The sequence below is a fragment of the Entelurus aequoreus genome, linkage group LG09 (assembly GCF_033978785.1).
Source record: "Entelurus aequoreus isolate RoL-2023_Sb linkage group LG09, RoL_Eaeq_v1.1, whole genome shotgun sequence".
NCBI classification, from domain to species: domain Eukaryota; kingdom Metazoa; phylum Chordata; class Actinopteri; order Syngnathiformes; family Syngnathidae; genus Entelurus; species Entelurus aequoreus.
Genome location: NC_084739.1, coordinates 9,996,165 through 10,020,383, shown reverse-complemented (window position 1 = coordinate 10,020,383; position 24,219 = coordinate 9,996,165). Strand labels below are relative to the sequence as shown.

At 37.1% G+C, this 24,219-nt stretch overlaps 1 protein-coding gene across 3 annotated transcripts in view; it reads left to right on the top strand.

The window, feature by feature from the left end:
- The first annotated feature begins 1,260 nt into the window (after positions 1–1,260).
- zmiz1a (zinc finger, MIZ-type containing 1a) overlaps positions 1,261–24,219 on the top strand; it is a 103,649-nt gene continuing 80,690 nt past the window's right edge. For all 3 annotated transcript variants that reach the window (XM_062058017.1, XM_062058018.1, XM_062058023.1), the window contains exons 1-2: positions 1,261–1,371; positions 10,676–10,781. In XM_062058017.1, the coding sequence (XP_061914001.1) occupies positions 1,357–1,371; positions 10,676–10,781 (121 nt within the window). In that variant the 5' untranslated portion in view covers positions 1,261–1,356. The remainder of the gene's footprint in view (positions 1,372–10,675; positions 10,782–24,219) is intronic.

The following is a 24,219-nucleotide window of genomic DNA, read 5'->3' as shown; positions in this document are numbered from 1 at the left end:
CCCTGACCACCTGAGGGCACCACAGACTGTGGATGCTTTTAAAAAAGGCTTAAAAACCCTTCTTTTTTTTTTAAAAAAAGCCTTTTTTTAGATATATGCATACTAGCTTTAGCTATTTGGCTGTTCGAGTTTTTATTTTATTTTTATTTGTTGTTATCTTTTTATTTTTATTTTGTATTATTTTTTTTAAAATACCCTTTGAGGTTGTTTACTCAATGTAAAGTGCTTTTTACAAATAAAATCTATTATTATTATAGATTAGACAACACCTTTCTGCTCCGCCGCTCCCAGTCTGTGGAACGCTCTCCCTGACCACCTGAGGGCACCACAGACTGTGGATGCTTTTAAAAAAGGCTTAAAAACCCTTCTTTTTAAAAAAAAAAAAAAAAAAAGCCTTTTTTTAGATATATGCATACTAGCTTTAGCTATTTGGCTGTTCGAGTTTTTATTTTATTTTTATTTGTTGTTATCTTTTTATTTTTATTTTGTATTATTTTTTTTTAAATACCCTTTGAGGTTGTTTACTCAATGTAAAGTGCTTTTTACAAATAAAATCTATTATTATTATAGATTAGACAACACCTTTCTGCTCCGCCGCTCCCAGTCTGTGGAACGCTCTCCCTGACCACCTGAGGGCACCACAGACTGTGGATGCTTTTAAAAAAGACTTAAAAACCCTTCTTTTTTTTTTTTAAATAAAACATTTTTAGATATATGCATACTAGTTTTAGTTATTTGGCTGTTCTAGTTTTTATTTTATTTTTAATTTTTATTATTTTATTTGTATTTTTTATTTTTTTAATACACTGTAGCACTTTGAGGTGTTTTACTCAATGTAAAGTGCTTTTTACAAATAAAATCTATTATTATTATTACCACCAAGGCAAGGACAAGGCTGCCAGGGCCAGGACCGAGGTCCTCGTTCGTCCCTTTATGCCGGGCCAAGTCCGACCCGTGGACTTGTGGGCTCTGTTAGGCTAGTGAAAATTGAGGTACCGGGTCATGAGGATGAGGACCGGCTGTTGCCAAGAAAGATGAACAAGAAACACTGGCTTCTTTCTCACGATGCGGCACAATAAGCGCCGAGTGGGCGTACGTCGGGACGCGGTCAAGGTCCTCCGAACACAAGACCTCGATTTAAAGACGCTGTGCAACTATTTGCCTGCGGCGTTTTTTTTGTTGTACAATTTGCACTTCATGCGAAGAAAAAGGATGATTTTTGTTGTTGTTGCTAATGGTTTGCGTGTGTTTGTGCAGCACTTACAGAACCCGGCCAACTTCCACTCGGCGGCCACAGAGCTGCTGGACTGGTGCGGAGATCCCCGGGCCTTCCAGCGACCTTTTGAGCAAAGCCTCATGGGATGTCTGACGGTATGCAAACATCCATTTTTTTTAAGGGGGGGGGGGGGGTGCTTTTAAAGGCAAATAATAATTGTTTGATGAATACTTGGGATGCTTGGCTTGAGTCTCTGGGGGCATTAACCTCTTAAGGCCCAAGCTGTTTGTTTACATGATTTTTTTTATTTCTCTTTGCTATTTGGGCTTATTGGACCCTAATTAGAATAAAAACTAAAAATCATATTTTTGTACTTAGTCCATAAGTACACAAATGTGTACTTCATGTTTAGTGACATGCTCATTTTTATTTTTACACTTTTTTTTTTCCAAATTCCATTGTATGTTATACTCTTCTGACACCACCAGATGGCAGTATAAGTGTCCACATAAGTGGCCATAAGACCCCAATTCAGTAGTGTACACAATTTTGGAAATAAGAGCTAAAAGGTGCTGTCCACGCATGTGGCCACTAAGGCAGGGGTGTCCAAACTTTTTCCACTGAGGGCCGCACACTGAAAAATCAAAGCACGCGGGGGCCATTTTGATATAATTTCATTTTCAAAACCTATACAGTATACACTTCTTTTTTTTTTAACCCTTGGGCCTCCCTCAAGTTAGCTCCGAGGGACCCAGAAGGGTTTCAGTCTTAAAAAAGGTTAAAAAGAAGTCATATATTATTTATTTTTTATTAAACGCTTGAATCTCTAATTCAATTTCTTATATATATATATATATATTTGAAGTTCGATCAACTTCAAATATATATATATATATATATATATATATATATATATATATATATATATATATATATATATATATATATATATATATATATATATATATATATATATATATATATATATATATATATATATATATATATATATATATATATATATATATATATATATATATATATATATATATATATATACACATATATATATATATATATATATATATATATATATATATATATTTGTCAAAATCCTATTTTTTGGGGCAAAAATACAAAATATACAGTATTTTCCCCAAAAATATTTTCAAAGTGGAATATTTGATGTGAAGTAATTGGATCCCTAAATAGGTCAATAATTCATAGCAAAATTTATTTTTTAATTCCACTAAAATTCTTGGGGATCCAAAAGTGCCCCACTCAAAAAGGTCATGGTTCTTTTTTTTTTTTGCTTTTTTTATTTTATTTTATTTTATTTTTACAATCGGGCGACTTGTCCAGGGTGCACCCCGCCTTCCGCCCGATTGTAGCTGAGATAGGCTCCAGCGCCCCCCGCGACCCCGAAGGAAATAGCGGTAGAAAATGGATGGAAAATGGAACACTTAAATCTCTATATCAGCTTCAGATCAAATATAATGTAATTAGTTTAGTTTATTCATAATAACAATCAATATAATAATTAGTACTAGTATATAATTAATATGTATTGTTTTAAAATAATTTTCATATTTTTCATGTTTTTTTATATTGTTGTATTTATGTCCCTTTTGTCCCTAGATCAGTCAATAATTCATAGCAACATTGATTTTGATTCATTATTATTTTTTGATAAATTATTTTAAAAAAACGTGTTATTAGATTCAACAATGCAACTTTTTCAGATTGCATTTCACCTATTTGCTCTTTTATTTAAAATATGTTTTAGTATTTTTTAGAATGATGTCCTGTGGGCCGGTAAAACATTGGCTGCGGGCCGCAAATGGCCCCCGGGCCACACTTTGGACACCACTGCACTAAGGCCTTTAGAGCAGTGGTTCTTAACCTTGTTGGAGGTACCGAACCCCACCAGTTTCGTGTGCGCATTCACCGAACCCGAACCGTCATCATAAAAAGATGTTATTATATTAAAGAAATACTAATAAAGATATATTTTACAAACGGAAAGTTACAGAAATGTACACATGATCCTATGTTTACATCTCATTGTGCAACATGTGAATGTTTTAGTGGGAAATAAATGCGTATGATGAGGGGAGACGTTTTTGGGCTGTACTCTAAGTTAAAGTACTAGGTGTGGTGAAATGTGTCCTCTGCATTTGACCCATCACCCTTGTTCACCCCCTGGGAGGTGAGGGGAGCAGTGGGCAGCAGCAGTGGCCGCGCCCGGGAATCATTTTTGGTGATTTAACCCCCAATTCCAACCCTTGATGTCCAAATGGCTCTTTCAACATTGTTTTCTATGTTTCAACATTTTCAACATACATGATTATTCAGAAATGCAAATGTGCTGACACTCGTGATATCGCCCTGTCTCTGCTCTGTCTGCGTCACGGCACTCGATGTTCTGGACACAAACATCTCTGATACGAGACGATGTCCCTTTGCACAGATAGAAAAGTACAACTTCAGCACAATTGATAATAACTATAGCAACGGCCTTTTAAGCATAAGAGTGGTGTGATAACTTACACATAATTATTCTAACACATAACAATTTGTAGCTCTGAAAAAAACGATATACAATACAGGGCAATAGTTTGGATACAGCTAAGTTTTCTTTATTTTCAAGGGGTGGGATTGAATAAGTTCGGAATCTGTAATTAAGAGTTGGACAATATCGGATATCGGCAAAAAAGCCATTATCGGACATCTCTAGTCGAAATGTCGGGTGAGACGAGGATGGTTTGTTGTGATCCCAATATGCAGACCACGGCGTGCAGGTAAAAAGGTATGTAACGCTTAAACCAAAAATGAACAAAAGGGAAAGGAAAAGGTATGCAAGACGAAAGGAAAACTGAACTGGCTACAAAGTAAACAGAAACAGAATGCTGGACGACAGCAAAAACTTACGGCGTCCGCAAAGTACATCCGCACATGACGTGGCAATCAACAATGTCCACACAAAGAAGGGTAGCGACGACGTAAATAGCCTTGCTTGCTAACACAAAGCAGGTGCGGGGAATAGCGCTCACAGGAAGACATGAAACCGCGACAGGAAATCACCAACAAAACAGGAAGGGCCACCAAAATAACAGCGCACGACAAGAACTAAAGCACAGGAAAACACCAACAAACTCAAAATAAAGCACGACGACCTGGTGGAGTATCATTTTTTAAAAAGTTTTCTGATATCGGTTAATATCGGAATCGGTAATTAAGAGTTGGACAATATCGGAATATCGGCAAAACAGCCATTATCGGACATCTCTAGTTTTAATATTGTGTTGTTACTGTTGAAATGTCAATAACCCTCACCATAAATACATTGAAAAGGCCAATACATGTCATCCGTATAGACCTATTTCACTCATAAATCCCTGAGAGGAACATCCCTATAGTTATATACGTAATGTGATCGCCCCGTCGCCAGTTGATAATGGGAGCTGTCACCTGTCACACTAGAAAATAACCTGAATGACTGACAATAAGAGAATAATAGAGTTATAGCACGCATAAAATTATTTTTTAGCCGATATTCCGATATTGTCCAACTCTTAATTACCGATTCCGATATCAACCGATACCGATATATACAGTCGTGGAATTAACACATTATTATGCCTAATTTTGTTGTGATGCCTCGCTGGATGCATTAAACGGGGTTGAGGGTAGCGGGGGGGTGTATATTGTAGCAAGGGGTTCTGGGTATTTGTTCTGTTGTGTTTATGTTGTGTTACGGTGCGGATGTTCTCCCGAAATGGGTTTGTCATTCTTATTTGGTGTGGGTTCACAGTGCGGCGCATATTTGTAACAGTGTTGAAGTTGTTTATACGGCCGCCCTCAGTGTGACCTGTATGGCTGTTGACCAACCACGACAGGAAATCACCAACAAAACAGGAAGGGCCACCAAAATAACAGCGCAAGACAAGAACTAAAGCACAGGAAAACACCAACAAACTCAAAATAAAGCACGACGACCTGGTGGAGTATCATTTTTTTTAAAGTTTTCTGATATCGGTTAATATCGGAATCGGTAATTAAGAGTTGGACAATATCGGAATATCGGCAAAACAGCCATTATCTGACATCTCTAGTTTTAATATTGTGTTGTTACTGTTGAAATGTCAATAACACTCACCATAAATACATTGAAAAGGCTAATACATGTCATCCGTATCGACCTATTTCACTCATAAATGCCTGAGAGGAACATCCCTATAGTTATATACGTAATGTGATCGCTCCTGTCGCCAGTTAATAATGGGAGCTGCCACCTTTCACACTAGAAAATAACCTGAATGACTGACAATAAGAGAATAATAGAGTTATAGCACGCATAAAATTATTTTTTTGCCGATATTCCGATATTGTCCAACTCTTAATTACCGATTCCGATATCAACCGATACCGATATATACAGTCGTGGAATTAACACATTATTATGCCTAATTTTGTTGTGATGCCCCGCTGGATGCATTAAACGGGGTTGAGGGTAGCGGGGGGGGGGGGTGTATTGTAGCGTCCCGGAAGAGTTAGTGCTGCAAGGGATTCTGGGTATTTGTTCTGTTGTGTTTATGTTGTGTTACGGTGCGGATGTTCTCCCGAAATGGGTTTGTCATTCTTGTTTGGTGTGGGTTCACAGTGCGGCGCATATTTGTAACAGTGTTGAAGTTGTTTATACGGTCGCCCTCAGTGTGACCTGTATGGCTGTTGACCAAGTATGCGTCGCATTCACTTGTGTGTGTGAAAAGCCGTAGATATTATGATATTATTGTGCCTTTAAGGTTTATTGGCGCTCTGTACTTCTCCCTACGTCCGTATACACAGCGGCGTTTTAAAAAGTCATGCATTTTATTTTTTGAAACCGATACCGATAGTTTTGAAACCAATACCGATAAATTTCGATATTACATTTTAAAGCATTTATCGCAGCCCGATACTATCGGACATCCCTACATAAAATAAATAGGCTGGAAGTTGGTGCAGAACAGTACTGTTGATACCGTTCTCCAGCTGTCACTCAGAGAGTGTGATATCAACACATGTGTGTGGAAATAATACGAAGATTCTTTCTTGAGGCGTTTCGTCGAGCGTTTCCCTCCCGCATCTCAGAGATCAGGCTGATAGAGCATTGTTCCTATCACAAGTGGTAGCGTTAGCAAACAGATAGAGGCTCATTAATGTGTAAATGACAATAAAAGCCTCTTAGAGGCTGATAAAGAAGCGTACAATGCAGCCAAGCACCGAGATCCCACTCAGCGTGGCGCTCGTCGATCTGCTAAATTGCTTCATTAGACTCCCACTGCAAAACAGCTCCTTATCAGGAGAATTACAGCCTGCCGCGCGCACATTCTTCCCGGGATTCGCTCCTCCCTCGCCACGCCATGGCGAGTGTCCGAGCTGGGGGGGAATATTAATGCCGCCGCGCCATCTCCAGCCAATGAGATTAGCTAAATGAAAGGCATGTATGCGCGGAGACGTTTGATGCCGCCCGGCATGTGGAGGTCATCCTGCATTTCCCCGGTGGAGCCTTGGGATCCGGAAGCAATAAAGGATGACATGATGGAGCTGTTACAGATAGCTCCATTTGTCTCTTGACAATGTGCGCCTTTTTTTTTTTTTTAATATAGTCACGCATGTATAAAGGAAGACGCGGGGAAGACGTCACGCCCAACCTTTTATTTCTCACGCCAGGTTTGGTATAGAACAGGGGTCGGCAACCCAAAATGTTGAAAGAGCCATATTGGAGCAAAAATACAAAAACAAATCTGTCTGGAGCCGCAACAAATTAAAAGCCATATTACATACAGATAGTGTGTCATGAGATATAAATTGAATTAAGAGGACTTAAAGGGAACTAAATGAGCTCAAATATAGCTACAAACGAGGCATAATGATGCAATATGTGCATATAGCTAGCCTAAATAGCATGTTAGCATCGATTAGCTTGCAGTCATGCAGTGACCAAATATGTCTGTTTAGCACTCCACACGAGTCAATAACATCAACAAAACTCACCTTTGTGCATTCACGCACGTTAAAAGTGTGGTGGACAAAATGAGACAGAAAAAGAAGTGGCATAAAACACGTCCTAGAAAGTCGGAGAAAGTTATACATGGACACAAACTAAGGTGAGTTCAAGGACCGCCAAAATTAGTAGGACAAAACGGCGCTCGCCAAATACTCGAATCAGTGAAGCATGTTTAATATAAACAGTGTGCTTTATAACAATTAGGGAGGTTTATGTCATGTTTGTCCTCCTACAGAAACCATATTAAAACAAAAAATGTATTTTTTTCCCCCTCATCTTTTTCCATTTTTCATACATTTTTGAAAAAGCTTCAGAGAGCCACTAGGGCGGCGCTAAAGAGCCGCATGCGGCTCTAGAGCCGCGGGTTGCCGACCCCTGGTATAGAATAAAAAGGCTTCATTTTCATCGCACTTTAAATACAACAATCCTCCTGCGCGGGAATGTAAAAAAAGAATAATTGCCGTATTTTTCGGACTACAAGGCGCACTTAAAGGCCTACTGAAATGTTTTTTTTTTTATTTAAACGGGGATGGCAGATCCATTCTTTGTGTCATACTTGATCATTTCGCGATATTGCCATATTTTTAGTAGGGAACAACGACGATAAAGTTCTCAACTTTTGGTCGCTGATAAAAAAAAAGCCTTGCTTATACCGGAAGTAGCGTGACGTCACAGGAGGTAGGACTCCTCACAATTCCCCGTTGTTTACAATGCAGCGAGAGAGATTCGGACCGAGAAAGCGACGATTACCCCATTAATTTGAGCGAGGATGAAAGATTCGTGGATGAGGAAAGTGAGAGTGGAGGACTATAGTGCAGTGCAGGACATATCTTTTTTCGCTCTGACCGTAACTTAGGTACAAGGGCTCATTGGATTCCACACACTCTCCTTTTTCTGTTGTGGATCACGGATTTGTATTTTAAACCACGTCGGATACTATATCCTCTTGAAAATGAGAGTCGAGAACGCAAAATGGACATGCACAGTGACTTTTATCTCCACGACAATACATCAGCGAAGCTCTTTAGCTACTGAGCTAACGTGATAGCATCTGGCTCCAATGCAGATAGAAACAAAATAAGTAAATCCCTGACTGGAAGGATAGACAGAAGATCAACAATACTATTAAACCGTGGACATGTAACTACACGGTTAATAATTCTCAGCCTGGCAAAGCTTAACAATGCTGTTGCTAACGACGCTGAAGCTAAGTTAGCAACCGGACCTCACAGAGCTATGATAAAAACATTAGCGCTCCACCTACGCCAGCCAGCCCTCATATGCTCATCAACACCCGTGCTCACCTGCGTTCCAGCGATCGACGGCGCGACGAAGGACTTCACCCGATCACAGATGCGTTGGCGGCTAGCATCGGCTTGCGCGTCTGCTATCCAAGTAAGTAGTCCTGGTTGTGTTGCTGCAGCCAGCCGCTAATACACCGATCCCACCTACAACTTTCTTCTTGGCAATCTCCATTGTTCATTAAACAAATTGCAAAAGATTCACCAACACAGATGTCCAGAATACTGTGGAATTATGAGATGAAAACAGAGCAGTTTGTATGGTGACACATTGGGTACGAATACTTCCGTTGCCGTCGTGACGTCACGTGCATACGCATCATCCAAAGACGTTTCCAACCGGAAATTTAGCTGGAAATTTAAAATGTCACTTTATAAGTTAACCCGGCCGTATTGGCATGTGTTGCAATGTTAAGATTTCATCAATGATATATAAACTATCAGACTGCGTGGTCGGTAGTAGTGGCTTTCAGTAGGCCTTTAAAATCCTTTAATTTTCTCAAAAACGCCTAATGTACGGCATAATTCTGGTTGTGCTTACCGACCTCCAAGCTATTATATTTGGTACATGGTGTAATGATAAGTGTGACCAGTAGATGGCAGTCACACATAAGACATATGCCAGTAAACAACACCAACTTTAAATGCTCCATTGAGATAGAGATGTCCGATAATGACTTTTTTACCGATATCCGATATTCCGATATTGTCCAACTCTTAAATACAGATACCGATATCAACCGATACCGATATATATAGTCGTGGAATTAACACATTATTATGCCTAATTTTGTTGTGATGCCCCGCTGGATGCATTAAACAATGTAACAAGGTTTTCCAAAATAAATCAACTCAAGTTACGGAAAAAAATGCCAACATGGCACTGCCATATTTATTATTGAAGTCACAAAGTGTATATTTATATATATATATATATATATATATATATATATATATATATATATATATATATATATATATATATATATATATATATATATATATATATATATATATATATATATATATATATATACATATATATATATATATATATATATATATATATATATATATATATATATATATATACATATACATATGTGTATATATATATATATATATATATATACATATATATATGTATTTATGTATATATATATATATATGTATATATATATATATATATATATATATATATATATATATATATATATATATATATATACATATGTATATATATATATATATATATATATATATATATATATATATATATATATATATATATATACATATATATATGTATTCATATATATATACATATATATATATACATATATATGTATTTATATATATATACATATATATATATATATATATATATATATATATATATATATATATATATATATATATATATATATATATATATATATATATATATATATATATATATATATATATATATATATATATGTATGTATATAAATGATAAATGGGTTATACTTGTATAGCGCTTTTCTACCTTCAAGGTACTCAAAGCGCAATTGACACTATTTCCACATTCACCCATTCACACACACATTCACACACTGATGGAGGGAGCTGCCATGCAAGGCGCTACCAGCACCCATCAGGAGCAAGGGTGAAGTGTCTTGCCCAAGGACACAACGGACGTGACTAGGATGGTAGAAGGTGGGGATATATATATATACATTATATATATATGTATATATATATATATGGTTTTGGGCGGACATTACGGACTTCACAGTGGCGTTTGCTCCACCAACTAATAGCGGGGAGGCTTGTCAACACAATTTGTTGCTTGCCACTTTAAATCATAACAATTAGCCGAGAGACAGCTCTTATCTCCCAACACTCCAAAGTTGAGGTACCACTGCACTTCTAAAGCTGGTTAATGCCAATGTTTTTCACCCAGGCGCTAATTGGAGACCTTTTGGAGACCACACACCTCATGCATCACTCAGCGCTTAATTGACTAAAAGAATGGCAGCGACGCTCCAGCCTGTGCAAAATTGAGCCATGAATTTGAAAAAAATTTTTTTACAAAAAGCGCCTTCTTCTTCTTCTGTGTTTCAGGTGGTCAGTCGCGTGGCAGCCCAGCAGGGCTTTGACCTGGACCTGGGCTACCGGTTGCTGGCTGTGTGTGCCGCCAACAGGGACAAATTCACCCCCAAATCTGCCGGTAAGACCCCCTCAGAGAGAATGTTTTCCAGGTCATTTAGTAGGAGATGGTACTAACATTACGCACTGGACCATGACTGCATGTTAATAAATACTGTAGGGGATGATTTATCCATATGCAGTAACCCAAGTACTATATTAGTCATATAATTCTTGCTAGAACAGGCTCACTTGTTGTTTTTTCTTCTTTTTTTTCCATACATTGATAAATTTCTCTCTAGCGAACATGCTACCTGAATATCCTGGTAAATGTATATTTTATATATATATTTATTATTTATTATTTATTATTTATTATTTATTATTTATTATTTATATTTATATATATATATATATATATTATGTTATATATTTTGTATAAATATATGTATTATATATTTAATTTTATATATATATATACATATTATATATATATATATTTTATATATATATATATATATATATATATATATATTATATTAAATATATATATTATGTTATATATTTTTATATATATATATGTTATATATTTATTATATATATATATATATATATATATATATATATATATATATATATTATATTAAATATAAATATTATGTTATATATTTTATATATATATATATATATATTTTATATATTTATTATGTTATGTATTTTATATAAATATATGTATTATATATTTTATTTTATATATATATATATATACATATTATATATATATATATATATACTTTGTATATTATATAGATGTATATATATATATATATATATATATTATATTAAATATATATATTATGTTATATATTTTATATATATATGTTATATATTTATTATATACATATTTATATATATATATATATATATATATATATATATATATATATATATATATATATATATATATATATATATATATATATTAAATATATGTATTATGTTATATATTTTATATATGTGGGCTCTGTACCGAGGATGTCGTTGTGGCTTGTGCAGCCCTTTGAGACACTCGTGATTTAGGGCTATATAAATAAACATTGATTGATTGATTGATTGATTGATTGATATACTATATATTATATATATATATATTTTATATATTTATTATATATATATATATATTATATTAAATATATATATATATTATGTCATATATATATATATATATATATATATATATATATATATATATATATATATATATATATATATATATATATATATATATATATATATATATATATATATATATGTTATATATTTATAATATATATATTATATTAAATATATATATTATGTTATATATTTTATATAAATATATATACTATATATTATATATATATTTTATATATTTATTTTATATTAAATATATATATATATTATGTTATATATTTTATATATATATATGTTATATATTTATTATATATATATTTATATATATATAAAAAGTACCAGACCAAATGTTCCTTTTTCCAACAGGCGTTGAATGATGTTGAGCATGCCGTGAGAACTGTACAGATAAACAAAATATATTATTAAAATACAATACAACACAAGATGATTATCGTGGAGAACATAAAACATGTAAAGGAAGACACGGAGAAGACGTCACACCTAACTCACCCTTGGTCCCCTTTTATTCCTCACGCCCGGTTTGGTATAAAATAAAAAGGCTTCATTTTCATTGCACTTTAAACACAACAATCCTCATGCATGGGAATATATATTAAAAAAAAATAATTACCGTATTTTTCGGACTATAATCCTTAAATTTTCTCAAAAACGCCTTATAACCCTGTGCGCCTAATGCACGGCATAATTCTATTGTACTTACCGACCTCAAAGCTATTATATTTGGTACATGGTGTAATGATAAGTGTGACCAGTAGATGGCAGTCACACATAAGAGCTACGCCAGTAAATAAATAAATGATAAATGGGTTATACATACTTGTATAGCGCTTTTCTACCTTCAAGGTACTCAAAGCGCTTTGCCAGTATTTCCACATTCACCCATTCACACACACATTCACACACTGATGGCGGGAGCTGCCATGCAAGGCGCTAACCAGCACCCATCAGGAGCAAGGGTGAAGTGTCTTGCCCAAGGACACAACGGACGTGACTAGGATGGTAGAAGGTGGGGATTGAACCCCAGTAACCAGCAACCCTCCGATTGCCAGTAAACAACAGCAAAACTTTAAAATGTTCCATTGAGAATATAAGAACATTTCACAGGCGCTCGAAAATCTGTCAAAATGTTTTTAGTACGACTTCGGTAAGCTATGAAGCCGCACCGCTTGATGGATTGTCGGCGCATAAAACATACGAGTATTATTATGGTGTGTGTATAAGGACCGCAAAATGGCACCCATTGGTGTTTTGTTTCACAATATTATGCAAAAGAAACTTTTCTTACCTTCTGGTACCTGCTGATGTGTATTTGGGATCTGCATAAGTCCTGAAAATGTACGCGTTTCCGCCATTGTAGTCCGTGCGGACACCGTATTCGATAAGCTTCTTCTATTTCTCTATCTTCTTATTATGGGACATTCATCCTCCACTGTTGCCATTTCTAATATAAAGTAGTGTAAAGTTCTTACTTATATCTGTCAGTAGACTGGCTATCAAAGCGCTAAAACATACCGGTATAGTGAGTTCACATTATTCACCCAAGGAACTTTAGTTATCGGACGGAGAACATAAAACATGTTATTTACTACTCAAATAACTTTTGACTTAACCAAATACATGCTAGCGGGCTAACTATTAGCATGCTAACGAGCTAACGTTTAGCATAATACATAATTATATATAACAATAATAATGGATGGGTGGAATACCTTCGAAAAGCGTCAAATTAAAATCACAGTCAGGGTACAAAAAAAAGGATTGCTTTAAGGTTACATCATTGGCCACATTCACTAGAAGGTGAAATAAATCCTTCGTTGGAAACTTGAAAGGAAATTGGTTTTCCTTTGACAGTGTAGCAGTGTGCATTGATTATAAACGTCCCACACCACAACACGAACAGAGCGAACATTGGTTCCGCCATCGAATAAACCCACACACCGTATATTTTCAAAGTTATACAAACACAATATATTGTGAATTGATTTTTTTGTACACTTCACAAAATGTGTATTTAAACACAAACCTTTAGATTAGAGATGTCCGATAACATCGGCCTGCCGATATTATCGGCCGATAAATGCGTTAAAATGTAATATCGGAAATTATCGGTATCGTTTTTTTTATTATCGGTATCGTTTTTTTTGTTTTTTTGTTTTTTGTTTTTTTTAATTAAATCAACATAAAAAACACAAGATACACTTACAATTAGTGCACCAACTCAAAAAACCTCCCTCCCCCATTTACACTCATTCACACAAAAGGGTTGTTTCTTTCTGTTATTAATATTCTGGTTCCTACATTATATATCAATATATATCAATACAGTCTGCAAGGGATACAGTCCGTAAGCACACATAATTGTGCGAGCTGCTGGTCCACTAATAGTACTAACCTTTAACAGTTAATTTTACTAATTTTCATTAATTACTAGTTTCAATGTAACTGTTTTTATATTGTTTTACTTTCTTTTTTATTCAAGAAAATGTTTTTAATGTATTTATCTTGTTTTATTTTATAAAAAATGTTAAAAGTACCTTATCTTCACCATACCTGGTTAGGCATAATAATGTGTTAATTCCACGACTGTATATATCGGGTTGATATCGGTATCGGTTGATATCGGTATCTGTAATTAAAGAGTTGGACAATATCGGATATCGGCAAAAACCCATTATCAGACATCCCTACTTTAGATATAAACTGTCTGTTGGCAGCTACACATGTATTTACATGTTGTTATATTACATTCAAGCCCACTTCACAGAAAAGGAAGATTTCATACTAGCCAATTAGCCTACTGATACGGAAGAGTATTACACGGTTACTCTGTCGAGCTCTAGACAACACCGACACTCAACAACAACCCACCGCGGCACAGTGTTTTTCAACCACTGTGTTAGTGGTTGAAAAAATCCGTAGTCTATAAAACCTCCCTGATACCGAAGTACATGTCAAACTACTTCCTTAACGTAAATGACCGCCATAACCTCAACACCAGGGGGAGCTCCACTAACCACGTTAAACCCAGATTCCGAACTAACAAAGGTCTTAACTCATTCTCTTTCTACGCCACATCAATGTGGAATGCGCTCCCAACAGGTATAAAAGAAAGGGCATCTCTCCATCCTCCTTCAAAACCGCAATAAAAGTTCACCTCCGGGCAGTTACAACCCTAAACTAACACCCTCCCCGGATTGCTAGTAATCAAATGTAAACAATCAAATGCAGATACTTTTTCTTATGCCTTCTGATCTCTCTCTCTCTCTCTCTCTCTCTCTCTCTCTCTCTCTTTCTCTCTCTCTCTCTCCTCTCTCTCTCTCTCTCTCTCTCTCTCTCTGTCCACTACTTGATGTCCATATCCTCCCCCCCCTCCACACCCCTGATTGTAAATAATGTAAATAATTCAATGTGATTATCTTGTGTGATGACTGTATTATGATGATAGTATATATGATAGTATATATCTGTATCATGAATCAATTTAAGTGGACCCCGACTTAAACAAGTTGAAAAACGTATTGGGGTGTTACCATTTAGTGGTCAATTGTACGGAATATGTACTTCACTGTGCAACCTACTAATAAAAGTCTCAATCAATCAATCAATCAATCAATCAATCAAACAAACAGTGTACAAAACTGCTTTTAATCTCCATTTTAAAGCATGTTGACACCACCAGAATAGACTAAGAGGAGAAGTATTGCGGAAAGAGATTATTCTAGATTGTACTTAATATCATGACTGTTTTTATTGACTATTGACTATTTCATTGATTATGGGACAAGCAGTAGAAAATGGTGGATGGTACTTTTTTCGTCACTTATTGTTTGTCTTTGGTACACTAATGTGTATATTTTAGGCCATTGGTTCTTTGTTTTATTTTTGCAAAATATACATATATCTATTTTTATATTGCTCTTTTTGTCTTTGGTATGAACAATATTATGTAAACTCGAAGTTATTATTATTTTTTTGGTTCTTTGTTGTTGCTATTTTTGTATTACAACATTTTATTATTTGATCATGTTGTACTGCATTTTAATCTTTTGTTTTTGTGATTGTGTGATGTTTTTGCCTGGACCCCAGGAAGAATAGTCTCCACTGCGGTGTAGACTAATGGGGATCCTTAAAGGCTACTGAAATGATTTTTTTTTATTTAAACGGGAATAGCAGATCCATTCTGTGTGTCATACTTGATCATTCGCGATATTGCCATATTTTTGCTAAAAGGATTTAGTAGAGAAAATCGACGATAAAGTTCGCAACTTTTTCTCGCTGATAAAAAAAAAAGCCTTGCCTGTAGCAGAAGTAGCGTGACGTCACAGGAGCTAGTATTCCTCACAATTCCCGTTGTTTACAATGGAGCGAGAGAGATTCGGACCGAGAAAGTGACGATTACCCCATTAATTTGAGCGAGGATGAAAGATTTGTGGATGAGGAACGTGAGAGTGACGGACTAGAGTGCAGTGCAGGACGTATCTTTTTTCGCTCTGACCGTAACTTAGGTACAAGCTGGCTCATTGGATTCCACACTCTCTCCTTTTTCTATTGTGGATCACGGATTTGTATTTTAAACCACCTCGGATACTATATCCTCTTGAAAATGAGAGTCGAGCACGCGAAATGGACATTTAAAGTGACTTTTATCTCCAAGACAATACATCGGTGACACACTTAGCTACTGAGCTAACGTGATAGCATCGTTCTCAAATGAAGATAGAAACAAAAGAAATAAACCCCTGACTGGAAGGATAGACAGAAGACCAACAATAATATTAAACCATGTACATGTAACTACACGGTTAAAAATTCTCAGCCTGGTAAGGCTTAACTATGCTGTTGCTAACGACGCTAAGGCTAATTTAGCAACTTAGCAACCGGACCTCACAGAACTATGTACTCTCTCCTTTTTCTATTGTGGATCGCGGATTTGTATTTTAAACCACCTCGGATACTATATCCTCTTGAAAATGAGAGTCGAGAACGCGAAATGGACATTCAGTGCCTTTTATCTCCACGACAATACATCGGCGAAACGCTTTAGCTACGAGCTAACGTGATAGCATCATGCTTTAACTGCATATAGAAACAAAAAAAATAAACCCCTGACTGGAAGGATAGATAGAAAATCAACAATACTATTAAACCGTGGACATGTAAATACACGGTTAATGCTTTCCAGGCTGGCGAAGGTTAACAATGCTGTGCTAACGACGCCATTGAAGCCTACTTAGCAACCGGACCGCACAGAGCTATGCTAAAAACATTAGCTCTCCACTTACGCCAGCCAGCCCTCATCTGCTCATCAACACCCGTGCTCACCTGCGTTCCAGCGATCGCGGAAGGACGAAGGACTTCACCGATGCGTTTGGCGGCCCGGAGACGTAGGAAGTCAAGGTGAGGTCGCCGGCTAGCGCGTCTGCTCTCCAACAAAGTCCTCCTGGTTGTGTTGCTGTAGTCCGCTGCTAATACACCGATCCCACCTACAACTGTCTTCTTTGCAGCCTTCATTGTTCATTAAACAAATTGCAAAAGATGTCCAGAATACTGTGGAATTATGAAATGAAAACAGAGCTTTTTTGTATAGGATTCTACGGGGGACTGACTACGTCACGCGCATACGCCATCATACCGCGACGTTTCAGCCGGATATTTCCCGGGAAATTTAAAATGTCACTTTATAAGTTAACCCGGCCGTATTGTCATGTGTTGCAATGTTAAGATTTCATCATTGATATATAAACTATCAGACTGCGTGGTCGGTAGTAGTGGCTTTCAGTAGGCCTTTTAATAACTAAACTAAACTAAACCAGCACCACATCCATCTTTTTTCATATCATTCAAAAATGTTGTTGTCTTTTGTAAATGCGTTTTTTCTTTGTTTTTGTTTTTTTAAAGCAGTTTGACGCCGACCCTCTTTGCTATCTTTTCACTGTGGTAGGAAGCAACTAAAGTGGGCAGGCAGACATCAGTGCACCATATCGATCATCTTGTTTCTCTTGTCTCTGGTCCTGCACTGCTGGGATAATGTGATTGTTGTGTGGGCCGGGCCCGGCCGTCTGTCTGCGGGCCGCCAGAGAATCATCCTCAGGTCTCATGATGATGGCTGCGCTATCTAATAGAACAGAACACCACGTCTTCAGGAAGGGGTTCTGTGGCCATCACGTACAGTACGAGGACGTCTCGGACGGACTTTTTTACGGTCCTCGCGTGTGTGTGCAGACGCGGCACAACGCGGCGACAGGAGGATGTGCAAATGTGACACCCGAGAGTCCGTCCGGACGAGGGCGAAGCGGTCCGTGTCGCTCTCAGGGGGCGGTGGGGGCGGGAGGAAGAGCAGGCAGACTCTTAAAAGTTGGAGATCAATCCCACTGTCGCGACCTCTAAGAGCATCACTCCAGCAGCCAATTGATTACGGAATTTACAAATCAAATTTGTTGCTGCTGAGTTTAAACCGTTCACTAACATCCGTGATCGAATATATTTTTGTAGTGTTTACAAACTCAGGGAATCATGTCCCTGACTTATGGGGGAAAAGGCTATAACAGAAAACAATTCAAAATGATATTGATATTGTTACACACCCGTTACGTATGGCGGGTTTTTTTCAACCTTTTTGAGCCAAGGCACATTTTTTGCGTTGAAAAAAATGCGGAGGCACACCACCAGCAGAAATCATTAAAAACGAAACTCAGTTGACAGTAAAAAGTCGTTATCGCAATTGTTGGATATGACTTTAAAGCATAACCAAGCATGCATCACTATAGCTCTTGTCTCAAAGTAGGTGTACTGTCACCACCTGTCACATCACGCCGTGACTTATTGGAGTTTTTTGCTGTTTTTCTGTGTGTAGTGTTTTACTTCCTGTCTTGCGCTCCTATTTTGGTGGCTTTTTCTCTTTTTTTCGGTATTTTCCTGGCGCAGTTTCATGTCTTCCTTGAGCGATATTTCCCGCCTCTACTTTTGTTTTAGCAATCAAGAATATTTCAGTTGTTTTTATCCTTCTTTGTGGGGACATTGTTGATTGTCCATGTCATGTTCGAATGTCCATTGTCTTTGCTCCACAGTAAGTCTTTGCTGTCGTCCAGCATTCTGTTTTTTGTTTACTTTGTAGCCAGTTCGGTTTTAGTTTCGTTCTGCATAGCCTTCCCTAAGCTTCAATGCCTTTTCTTAGGGGCACTCACCTTTTGTTTATTTTTGGTTTAAGCATTAGACACCTTTTTACCTGCACCCTGCCTCCCGCTGTTTCCCACATCTACAAAGCAATTAGCTGCCTGCTGCCACCTACTGATATGGAAGAGTATTACACGGTTACTCTGCCGAGCTCTAGACAGCACTGACACTCAACAACGGCACATTATTCTTGCGCACCTATTTTGGTGTTTTTTCTTTTTTTGGGGTATTTTCTTGTAGCAGTTTCATGTCTTCCTTTGAGCGATATTTCCCGCATCTACTTTGTTTTAGCAATCTTAAGAATATTTCAGTTGTTTTTATCCTTCTTTGTGGGGACATTGTTGATTGTCATGTCATGTTGGGATGTACATTGTCTTTGCTCCACAGTAAGTCTTTGCTGTCGTCCAGCATTCTGTTTTTGTTTACTTTGTTGCCAGTTCAGTTGTAGTTTCGTTCTGCATAGCCTTCCCTAAGCTTCAATGCCTTTTCTTATGGGCACTCACCTTTTGTTTATTTTTGGTTTAAGCATTAGACACCTTTTTACCTGCACTTTTTACCTGCACGCTGCTTCCCACTGTTCCCGACATCTACAAAGCAATTAGCTACCGGCTGCCACCTACTGATACGGAAGAGTATTACACGGTTACTCTGCCGAGCTCGAGACAGCACCGACACTCAACAACAACACGTCATTTGCAGACTATAATTACTGGTTAGCAAAAAATATTTTTAACCCAAATAGGTGAAATTAGATAATCTCCCATGGCACACCGGACTGTATCTCACGGCACGCGGCAGAGTGGTTGAAAAACACTGTTCTAACTAGGGCTGCAACAACTAATCGATTATAAAAATAGTTGGCGATTAATTTAGTCATCGATTCGTTGGATCTATGCTATGCGCAAGCGCAGAGGCAATTTTTATTTTATATTTTTTATTTTTTATTTTGTAATAAACCTTTATTTATAAACTGCAACTTGTACAAACAGCTGAGAAACAATAATCAAAATAAGTATGGTGCCAGTATGCTGTTTTTTTCCTTTCAATAAAATACTGGAAAGGATAGAAATGTAGTTTGTCTCTTTTATCCGATTATTAATCGAAGTGATAATCGACAGATTAATCGATTATCAAATTAATCGTTAGTTGCAGCCCTAGTTCTAACTAATCAACAGGCTAACTATGACGAAGCACACTGTACGTAGCCCTTGGGTTTATTGTGGATACTGTAGCTAAAGACTAGCTTGACACATGCAGACAATAAATACATGTTATCAGGTTATCGATAATGTTCCAATTAAGAGGATTGGTGTGACAATTATTGAGAATAACGGCCCTACAGTAGATCAAGTACTCGGTAGCTAGTTAATGAAATACATCAATACTGATGGATGGATTTAGCTGTTGCTCCACTGAGAAGTTCAGACAACTAATCAGATTAGCTTCATAATCCGTCAAGTGTTTTGTTGCGTCAACGGCAGTTCTCCAAAGAACACTTTTAATAATAAAGCTAATTAGCCAAGCCGCGCAACGTGTCAGCAGCACTGTGCTTTTATGGATACATTTATCAACTGATGTAATATCAAATGTATCTTTGATGGTTTTTTAAAAGAAAAACCAAGGGTTGTTTTATTATTACCAGTGCATGAACTTCTATTTAGTGGTCATGAGTGACCGCGGCTGCTAGTGTCTCTTTGGCAGCGTTAAAAGGTTTCTTTGACTGCGCTCAGTCAATGGAGCAGTACTCCCAACTGTGGGGAAAGTCCAAGGACCTCGGCGAAGACCTGAAAATTAGAATTTTTAGGTTTGGATAAATTGGGGAAGTCTGTTGGAGATGTCTTTGAACTACTGGGAATTCCAAGGTTAAAAATAAATGCATTGTTATTGAAACTTGTATTAGTAGATTGCACAGTACAGTACAATTGACCACTAAATGGTAACACCCGAATAAGTTTTTCAACTTGTTTAAGTCCACGTTAATCAATTCCATCCATCCATCCATTTTGTACCGCTTGTCTCTTTTGGGGTCGCGGGGGGGTGCTGGAGCCTATCAATTCATGGTACAAATATACAGTATACTATCAGCATAATACAGTCATCACACAAGTTAATCATCAGAGTATATACATTGAATTATTTGAATTAGTTTTTTTGTTTGTTTGGTTTTTTTGCCTTAAAAAAATACAATTATGTGTGCTTACGGACTGTATCCCTGCAGACTGTATTGATCTATATTGATATATAATGTAGGAACCAGAAATATTAATAACAGAAATAAACAACCCATTTGTGCAAATGAGTGTGAATGTGTGTAAATGGGGCAGGGAGGTTTTTTGGGTTGGTACACTAATTGTAAGTGTATCTTGTGTTTTTTATGTTGATTTAATTTAAAACAAAAACAAAAAGTTTATTTATTTATTTATTTTTTATTATTTTTTGTGCGGCCCGGTACCAATCGATCCACGGACCGGTACCGGGCCACGGACCGGTACCGGGCCGCGGACCGGTGGTTGGGGACCAAAGGTTTAGAGGAAATTAGCAAAATGGTACTTCACTAACACTCAAAGGAAGTTGGCAAGATGCTACTTTACCAACGCTCAGAGGGAGTTAGCGAGATGATACTTTACCGACGCTCAAAGGAAGTAAGCAAGATGATACTTCACCGACGCTCAAAGGAAGTTAGCAAGATGCTACTTTACAAACGCTCAAAGGAAGTTAGCAAGATGCTACTTTACCAACGCTCAAAGGAAGTTAGCGAGATGATACTTTTCCGACGCTCAAAGGAAGTAAGCAAGATGCTACTTTACCAACGCTCAAAGGAAGTTAGCAAGATGCTACTTTACCAACGCTCAAAGGAAGTTAGCGAGATGATACTTTTCCGACGCTCAAAGGAAGTTAGCAAGATGCTACTTTACCAACGCACAAAGGAAGTTAGCGAGATGATACTTTTCCGACGCTCAAAGGAAGTAAGCAAGATGATACTTCACCGACGCTCAAAGGAAGTTAGCAAGATGCTACTTTACAAACGCTCAAAGGAAGGTAGCAAGATGTTACTTCACCAACGTTCAAAGGAAGTTAGCAAGATGCTACTTTGCCAATGTTTAAAGGAATGGAATTTAGCAAAATGTTACTTCACTATCACTTTAGGAAGTTAGCAAGATGCCACCTTACAAACGCTCAAATGAAGTTAGCAAGATGTTACTTCACCAACGTTCAAAGGAAGTTAGCAAGATGATACTTTACAGACGCTCAAAAGAAGTTAGCAAGATGTTACTTTACCGACGCTCAAAGGAAGTAAGCAAGATGATACTTCACCGACGCTCAAAGGAAGTAAGCAAGATGATACTTCACCAACGTTCAAAGGAAGTTAGCAAGATGATACTTTACCGACGCTCAAAGGAAGGTAGCAAGATGCTACTTTACAAACGCTCAAAGGAAGTAAGCAAGATGATACTTCACCGACGCTCAAAGGAAGTTAGCAAGATGTTACTTTACCGACGCTCAAAGGAAGTAAGCAAGATGATACTTCACCGACGCTCAAAGGAAGTAAGCAAGATGATACTTCACCAACGTTCAAAGGAAGTTAGCAAGATGATACTTTACCGACGCTCAAAGGAAGTTAGCAAGATGTTACTTTACCAACGCTCAAAGGAAGTAAGCAAGATGATACTTCACCGACGCTCAAAGGAAGTTAGCAAGATGCTACTTTACAAACGCTCAAATGAAGTCAGCAAGATGCTACTTTACAAACGCTCAAATGAAGTTAGCAAGATGCAACTTTACAAACGCTCAAGGAAGTTAGCAAGATGATACTCTACCGACGCTCAAAGGAAGTTAGCAAGATGCTACTTTACAAACGCTCAAATGAAGTTAGCAAGATGCTACTTTGCCAATGTTTAAAGGAATGGAATTTAGCAAAACGTTACTTCACTATCACTTTAGGAAGTTAGCAAGATGCTACTTTACAAACGCTCAAATGAAGTTAGCAAGGTGCTACTTCACAAATGCTCAAAGGAAGTTAGCAAGATGCTACTTTCCCAAAGCTCAAAGGAAGCTAGCAAGATGCGACTTCACAAATGCTCAAAGGAAGGTAGCAAGATGCTACTTTACAAACGCTCAAAGGAAGCTAGCAAGATGCTACTTTACAAACGCTCAAATGAAGTTAGCAAGATGCTACTTTGCCAATGTTTAAAGGAATGGAATTTAGCAAAACGTTACTTCACTATCACTTTAGGAAGTTAGCAAGATGCTACTTTACAAACGCTCAAATGAAGTTAGCAAGGTGCTACTTCACAAATGCTCAAAGGAAGTTAGCAAGATGCTACTTTCCCAAAGCTCAAAGGAAGCTAGCAAGATGCGACTTCACAAATGCTCAAAGGAAGGTAGCAAGATGCTACTTTACAAACGCTCAAAGGAAGCTAGCAAGATGCTACTTTACAAACGCTCAAATGAAGTTAGCAAGATGCTACTTTGCCAATGTTTAAAGGAATGGAATTTAGCAAAACGTTACTTCACTATCACTTTAGGAAGTTAGCAAGATGCTACTTTACAAACGCTCAAATGAAGTTAGCAAGGTGCTACTTCACAAATGCTCAAAGGAAGTTAGCAAGATGCTACTTTACCAAAGCTCAAAGGAAGCTAGCAAGATGCGACTTCACAAATGCTCAAAGGAAGGTAGCAAGATGCTACTTTACAAACGCTCAAAGGAAGCTAGCAAGATGCTACTTTACAAACGCTCAAAGGAAGCTAGCAAGATGCGACTTCACAAACGCTCAAAGGAAGTTAGCAAGATGCTACTTTACAAACGCTCAAAGGAAGCTAGCAAGATGCGACTTCACAAACGCTCAAAGGAAGCTAGCAAGATGCGACTTCACAAACGCTCAAAGGAAGGTAGCAAGATGCGACTTCACAAACGCTCAAAGGAAGGTAGCAAGATGATACTTTACAAACGCTCAAAGGAAGGTAGCAAGATGCTACTTTACAAACGCTCAAAGGAAGTTAGCAAGATGCCACTTTACAAACGCTCAAATGAAGTTAGCAAGATGCTACTTCACAAATGCTCAAAGGAAGTTAGCAAGGTTCTACTTCACAAACGCTCAAAGGAAGTTAGCAAGATGCTACTTTACCAAAGCTCAAAGGAAGCTAGCAAGATG